The sequence below is a fragment of the Pteropus vampyrus genome, unplaced genomic scaffold, assembly GCF_000151845.1.
Source record: "Pteropus vampyrus isolate Shadow unplaced genomic scaffold, Pvam_2.0 Scaffold889, whole genome shotgun sequence".
In the NCBI taxonomy this organism is placed as follows: Eukaryota; Metazoa; Chordata; class Mammalia; order Chiroptera; family Pteropodidae; genus Pteropus; species Pteropus vampyrus.
In genome coordinates this window covers 14824-21763 of record NW_011889670.1, presented here as the reverse complement: position 1 = coordinate 21763, position 6940 = coordinate 14824, and the positions used below count along the sequence as shown (strand labels likewise).

The 6940-nt window shown below is 53.3% G+C and overlaps 1 protein-coding gene and 1 long non-coding RNA gene across 9 annotated transcripts; one reads left to right on the top strand and one right to left on the bottom strand.

Annotated features, from left to right (window-relative positions):
• Positions 1-46: 46 nt before the first annotated feature.
• Positions 47-3535, bottom strand: LOC105309846. Of its 3 annotated transcripts, none has more exons than XR_897426.2 (4): positions 3395-3535; positions 2982-3052; positions 2503-2659; positions 47-202 (listed from the first exon to the last, which is right to left on the bottom strand). It is a non-coding gene; the product is annotated as an uncharacterized LOC105309846 (long non-coding RNA). The 3 variants fall into 3 exon arrangements; XR_002778381.1 differs by having other exon boundaries at positions 3388-3406; XR_897425.2 differs by lacking the exon at positions 3395-3535 and having other exon boundaries at positions 2982-3120.
• LOC105309848 (HLA class I histocompatibility antigen, B-38 alpha chain-like) lies at positions 3073-6833 on the top strand. Of its 6 annotated transcripts, none has more exons than XR_897427.2 (9): positions 3073-3208; positions 3449-3727; positions 3929-4204; positions 4824-5099; positions 5223-5330; positions 5776-5808; positions 5963-6010; positions 6178-6318; positions 6619-6833. XR_897427.2 is itself a non-coding variant. In XM_011386061.2 (8 exons), exons 1-8 carry the CDS (start codon positions 3136-3138, stop codon positions 6180-6182), a joined length of 1098 nt encoding a protein of 365 aa, XP_011384363.1. In that variant the 5' UTR covers positions 3073-3135; the 3' UTR covers positions 6183-6587. The 6 variants fall into 6 exon arrangements, 4 of the variants coding, with proteins under 4 accessions (XP_011384363.1, XP_023382219.1, XP_011384364.1 ...); XR_002778380.1 differs by having other exon boundaries at positions 5915-6010; XM_011386061.2 differs by lacking the exon at positions 6619-6833 and having other exon boundaries at positions 6178-6587.
• Positions 6834-6940: the final 107 nt, after the last annotated feature.

The following is a 6940-nucleotide window of genomic DNA, read 5'->3' as shown; positions in this document are numbered from 1 at the left end:
GGCCTCCTGAGACCACCCAGGTAGAAACGAGGCTTCTTCCAACAGCTTCTTCAAACAATAAGTCATGTTTCATGTGAGTCCTCCAGTCCCAGTTAAGCCTTCAGATGATGCAGCCCTGGCTGACAACTTGACAGCAACCTTGAGAGAGGCCCTGGCCAGAAGCACTCAGGTAAACCTCTGCCAGATTCCTGACCCTGGGGAACTGTGGGAGAACATATACATTTGTTATTTTGAGTTGCTACATTCTGTATAATTTGTTATGCTGCAATACTTAACTGATACAGTGTTTAAAGAGAGAATGAAATAATGCATTTTAATTTTCATTTGCTGTAAATTATTTATAAGATATTAACAATGTCGTTTGGTTTTAAGATTTAAGAATTTCCATGGCTAACAGGCAGGATGCATTTTATTACCTGTAGGGAGCTAAAGGGTTAAGTGAAGCTCTCAAAATTCAAAGGACCATGGATTATCTAGGGAGGTCTGCTTGCATATAAAAGGAAAAAAGCTGGTTCTGAGGAATTCCAGAAGGAAGAAGATTAAGATTAGAAACAGGAGGCATGAAGGGAGTTTCCATTGTACCTTGATCTTCAAGATGTTACTTTAACTATGTTATCTTGGGATACACAAAGGAACAGAATATGTGTAAAAAGGAGCCTAAGAAATAAACTCGGAGAGACAATTGTGAGATCTGTTCTTCCTCCTGCACCATGTCTGTCCTTTCTTTTTTCTCAGTCCCCGCTCCCCCATTCAGGGACCTGGTTTGACTTGGTCAGCTGGTTTCTGACAATTACCATTCACAGCACTCTATTTACTTGTACTTAGATTTCCAACCATGACCCAATCAAACACAAGAGGAAGAACAGGTCCCCAATAACAACCCCCATTATTCACTTCACTCAGTTATCCAATCAGACACTAATGTGGGTGCTGCTGGGAAAGGATTTTGCAGATGTAACTAAGTTCTCCATCAGTTGATTTTAAGATTGGGAGGAGGGGGCTGTCCTGAGTGGGACTGTCCTGATCAGGTGAGTGCTGATTGGGGTTCTGCCTGAGCAGAGATTCCAAGTGTGAGAGGGATTCAGTGTGAGGCATTTCTCCACTGGGGGCTTTAAAAATGCAGGGCCACATGGCAAAGACTGCTAGCCACTAGGTAATAGGAGCAGCTATCCCCTGGCACCTCCTCGCTGTCAGTTGTCAAGGAAACGGGACCTCAGATGCACAACTGGAAGAAACCGAATTTGGCCAACCGTCTCTACATAAGCTTTGAGGAAGACCCTGAGCTCAAGATGAGAACATAGCTTTGTGACACTCTGAGCAGAGCACCCATCCACAACACGCCTGGATTTCTAAGGAACTGTGAGCAAATAATTGGGAGTTGTTTTGAGCCACTAAATTGTGGTAATATCTTCTGCAAGAATAGAAAACTAATACGCAGACTCAACTGTGCAACAAATAAGTATACAGCATTTTATTTCGCTAGGATGAATTTATGCACACTAGTTACCAGTAATAAAATCTTTCTGTACTTTTTTGTAGTTTTTATTTTATGATTTTTGTGTGATGTAATTAAATTTTAATGCAATCATCATTTACCGACAATTAACTTAATGCCTACTATCTGTCAGGAATGGCTTTATACGCCTGGGAGGCAACTTTGACCTAAGTAGCCTAAAGCCCCTGTGCTCACATGCCTTACATTCTAGAGACTTCTCACAGAGAGACAAAGTCAGTGGAGGGTTTTACTGAAGAAATGGCAGGTACAACCTGAGTCACATTAGCAGGATCTCTGATCCTCGTGGGGAGAATAGGTTTTGGGTGGCAGGTGGGGGCGGGTAGCACTAGTGCCACAGTCAGGAGTGAGAAGGTGGTGGAGACTAAGAGGGGAAGAGGGCCTGGGGATGAAGGAGACAGAGGGAAGGGCTGGAGAAGTGGCAGGTGAGAAAGTGCAGCAGAAGTAAAGAATTCTACAGCAGTGGAACTCTGAGATTTAAATATGTTTTTAAAGATCTTTAGTAAACGATCTAGAGCCTAGCAGGTTGTTCTGTGGACCTGCCTAAAAACTAATTGCCTCCTTATGTTAATCAGTTTAAAAAATAATAATATGTCCCGATAAAATGTGTACACCACTTAGATGTGAATTATTCCTCAATAGGCTATGCAGGAGCACTAGTGAAGGACATTTTAACTGCACTGAACACTTGGAATTCTGAGGCTGTACATGCTGCTGGTTGAAATACACTGTAACAAACTGCTTCTACGACCTTTTTTGTATTGAGGATGTGGGGGACTCACACAGACAGGCTCTGGGCTGTGGAATGCAGCTCATTTTACAGTACAAAAACCTGGAGTCACAGACATGCTGTTTGGGAAAGTTAAGACTTAGGAGCTTTGTGAGTCTGAGCACAGTGCTCACATATCTATCCTGACCAGGGGGTTCAATCTTTTCTTTCACAGGTTAGCTTCCTGAGGATCACGGGTTTTCAAGATTGTGTTACTCACCCTGGTTCATAGACAACAAGGAGACTGGTCACTGTGAGAATCTCTGGCTGGTGTTTTCAGGCACAACTTCTCCAGGATGAAAGCAAAACCCCCTGTCCCACCTTCGTTCCCAGGGCAAGCTCACTCTTAGGCATCAAGTTTCCTGGGGCTGAACTTTCTAGAAGAGTCCAAGGGAGAGGCAAAGGGCGGGAGGCAGAGAGAACATTTCAGGGAGAAGGGCTCCGGGAAGAGGAGAGGAGGCAAAGGGGCCCGTCCCCGCCTGGGGTCTCTCCCTGGTTTCCTCACACAGCTCCTGGGCCAGGACTCAGGGAGACAGGGTGACAAAGAGCTGTCGGTGAAGGAGGAGTGGTCAGGGCAAAGTCCCAGGTCCCCAGGGCGTGGCTCTCAGGGTCTCAGACGCCAGGGCGGTGTCTGGGGCGGGGAAGCTCAGTGTCGGGGAGTCCCCACCTCCCCGAGGTTTCACTTCTCCCTCTCACAACCTGTGTCGGGTCCTCCTGTCTGGATACTCATGACGCGGCCCCAGTTCCCAGTCCCATTGCGCGTCCGGTTTCTAGAGAAGCCAATCAGTGTCGCCGCCCGTTTACAAGGTCTCCACGGCCCCGCCCGGACGCAGAGTCTCCCCAGACTCCGAGGATGCAGGTCATGGGGCCCCGAACCCTCCTCCTGCTGCTCTCGGGGGCCCTGGCCCTGACCGAGACCTGGGCGGGTGAGTGCGGGGTCGGGAGGGAACGGCCTCTGCGGGGCAGGAGCGAGGGGACCGCCCGGCGGGGACGCAGGACCCGGGGAAGGCGCGTCCCCACCGCCCAGGCCCAGAACCCCCGTCCCGTCCTGACCGTCCCGCGCCCCCCGCTCCCCGCGCCCCCTCGTCGCTCCCGGCCCGTCGACCTCGGACCGGGACCCGCGCCGGGAGGAGGGCCGGCGGGTCTCAGCGTCTCTCCGCCCCCAGGTTTCCACTCCCTGAGGTATTTCTACACCGCCTGGTCCCGGCCCGGGAGCGGGAAGCCCCGCTTCGTCGCCGTCGGCTACGTGGACGACACGCAGTTCGTGCGGTTCGACAGCGACGCCGCGAGTCCGAGGGCGGAGCCGCGGGCGCCGTGGATGGACCTGGTGGAGCAGCAGGACCCGCAGTACTGGGACCGGAGCACCCGGAACTTCCGGGACACCGCAAAGACATTCCGAGTGAACCTACAGACTGCGCTCCGCTACTACAACCAGAGCGAGGCCGGTGAGCGACGCGACGGGCCCCGGTCCCGACCCCCGTCCCCACGGACAGGCCGGGGTCGCCCGAGAGTCCGGGCCCGGGCTTCGCCCCGAGGCTGCGGGACCCGCCCGGGAGGAGCCGGCGGGGACGCCCCGGGTTTCGCTTTCAGTTTGGGTCCGGTCGCTGCGGCGGGGCTGACGCGGGGCTGACGCGGGGCGGGGACAGGGTCTCACACCATACAGCGGATGTTCGGCTGCGACGTGGGGCCGGACGGGCGCCTCCTCCGCGGGTACAGTCAGTTCGCCTACGACGGCGCGGATTACATCGCGCTGAACGAGGACCTGCGCTCCTGGACCGCGACCGACCTGGCGGCTCAGAACACCCGGCGCAAGTGGGAGGAGGCCGGTGAGGCGGAGCGCTACAGGGCCTACCTGGAGGGCACGTGCGTGGAGTGGCTCCGCAAACACCTGGAGAACGGCAAGGAGACGCTGCTGCGCGCAGGTGCGAGGGGCCGCGGGGCCTCCCCTCTCCCTCGGGGGCCGGGGGCTCCTCCAAGGATGGAGGAAAGTGGGACCAGAGCACCCGCCTCCTGCGGGTCGGGAAAATGAGTCCGTGTGGGTTTTCAGATCCGGCACCAGAGGGCGGCTCGCCCAGAGGGCCCACCTTCCCTCAGGGACAATGAGGGGTGCTGTCTTCGGGGGAAGGAGGAGGAGACTATCTCGGGAATAACTGGTCAGCGAGCGGTTCCCTTTGACTGTGGCAGCTGCTCTGAGAACTCTGGGGACTTTTTCTCTCAGGCCATGTTCGCTGCCCCACACCCAGTGGCTTTGAGGTCTGACTCTAGCTTTTCTGAGTTATTTGGCCCCCACCCAGGTCAGGACCAGGAATCCCTTCTTCCCCCTTCAGAGACCTATCTCTGACCCTGGCCTGTCTCAGCCTAATTCTAGAACTTTCTAAACAGTAGGAGATTATCCCAGATACCTATGTCCAGTGGGGTGTCTAGGTTTTATGCTCCCTTCTCCCATCCCATTTGTCCTGAGCATTCTGAGCATGGTCACAGAGCACTGGTGGAGTGTCCCATGAGGGATGTAAAGTTCCTGAATTTTCTGACCCTTCTCAGACCCTCCAAAGACACACATGACCCACCACCCCATCTCTGACCGTGAGGTCACCCTGAGGTGCCGGGCCCTGGGCTTCTACCCTGAGGAAATCACCCTGACCTGGCAGCGTGACGGGGAGGACCAGACCCAGGACATGGAGCTCGTGGAGACCAGGCCCGAGGGGAACAGGACCTTCCAGAAGTGGGCGGCATTGGTGGTGCCTTCTGGAGAGGAGCAGAGATACACCTGCCACGTGCAGCATGAGGGGCTGCCCCAGCCCCTCACCCTGAGATGGGGTAAGGAGGGGCCCTGGGCACAGCGCCTTTTCTCAGGGGAAGCAGGAGCCCCTGGAGGACTTCAGCAGGGTTGGGGCTAAGGCCCCGGAGTCAGGGTCATCACCATCTGACTTCCCTTCCTAGAGCCTCCTCCTCCGGCCACCATCCCCAATGTGGTCATCATTGCTCTCCTTGGACTCGTGGTCACTGGAGCTGTGTTTGTAGCTGTGATGTGGAGGAGGAAGCTCTCAGGTAGTTAAGAGGTGGGGTCCGAGTTTCCTTGTCCCACTGTGGGGTTTCAAGCCCCAGGTAGAGTGTGTCCTGCCTCGTTAATGGGAAGTACCATCCACACACGCGTTCTGTCCCAGCCTGGGGCCCCATCTGCTCACACTTACTCTCTATTAATGCACGTGTAAAAATGAAGGACAGATTCATCACCTCGATGATTCTGGTGATGGGGAACTGACTTCTAGCTGTCACAGGATAAAGGGGAAGGTTTCTGCTGAGGACAGACCTCGAGGAGGGTGGTTGGTCCAGTCCCCTTACATGTACTTTCCTTAGGTTTCCTCACCGTGTCCTGGGTCTGAAGTCACAGTTCTGGAAACTTCCCTGGGGTCCAGGACTAGGGGGTTCCTTTAGCACCTCATGGCCCCCCACCCCCTTCCCTGGCTTCTCATAAGATGTTTTCTTCCCACAGGTGGAAAAGGAGGGATCTACATTCAGGCTGCAAGTGAGTATGGTTGGCAGGGGGCGGGGGGTGATCCCTGAGACCCTTGGGATAGTGTAGATGAGTGCCCATGAGGGAAGCTCACCCACCCCCATAATTCCTTCTTTAGCCATATCTGCTATGAGCTCTGACCACATCCTGTTTTGTCCTACCCCAGACAGTGACAGTGACCAGGGCTCTGATGTGTCTCTCACAGCTTCTAAAGGTGAGACCCTGGGTGGCCTAAAGTAGCGAGGGGCTGGGGAAGAGGGGACAGGACTGGGGAATGTGCATTCTTTGGGATGTTTTTAGCATGTGGTGGAGTGTTGAGAATGTCACCACATACAGCAACTAACCTGAATTTGTTCGTGATTATTTTTTTTTTTTCTGTAGCATGAGACAGCTGTCTTATGGGGGAACGAGTGATGCAAGATTTGTTCATGCTCCCACTTTGTGACTTGAAGAACCTCTGATTTCTCTTTCTGCAAAGGGCAACTGAATGTGTCTGCATTCCTATCAGCATAATGTGAGGAGGTGGGGAGACTGGCCCACCCCTTGCCTACCAAACCCCCCTCCCCACACTGACCTTCGTGTCTTCCCTGATCCATTCTCCTGTTCCAGCAGAGGCTGTGCCATTCTTGTCCCTGTCTTTATTTCGTGTTGCACTGAGCTGCAACTTCTTACTGCCTCATTGGAATAATATAAATATGAAAGGTTTTCAGTTCTTGCCATGGAGGGTTGATGGGGTGTTTAAAAGAGACAGTCCTAACTTTGAGAGACGAAATAAATAGAAGTCCTAAGAACTTTCCAAAATTCTTGTATTTGCTGTTGCAGGAGAGGCTGTGAGGACCAAACATGTATGAGGCCTGTGCCCCGTCGGTGCTCAGTACATTGTGGACTTTGACATGGTCACTCTTCAGCTGTGTCACCTCTCTGCTCCTTTGTCTTTTTTCTTTCAGTAGAAGCTTGTCCCACCAGGACCTGTGATCACAGGGGCTCAAACATCACCCAGGCCTTGTAAATGATTCTAATAAAGAATATCTCCAGAACTGTGGGCAGTGAGAGCTTCATGTGGCCGTGTCAGCCTAGCCTCAGGCCTGGGTCCGGCCCTCACTCCCATCCTCTGGGTGTTTGTTTTTGTTCGTTGGTTTGTTTT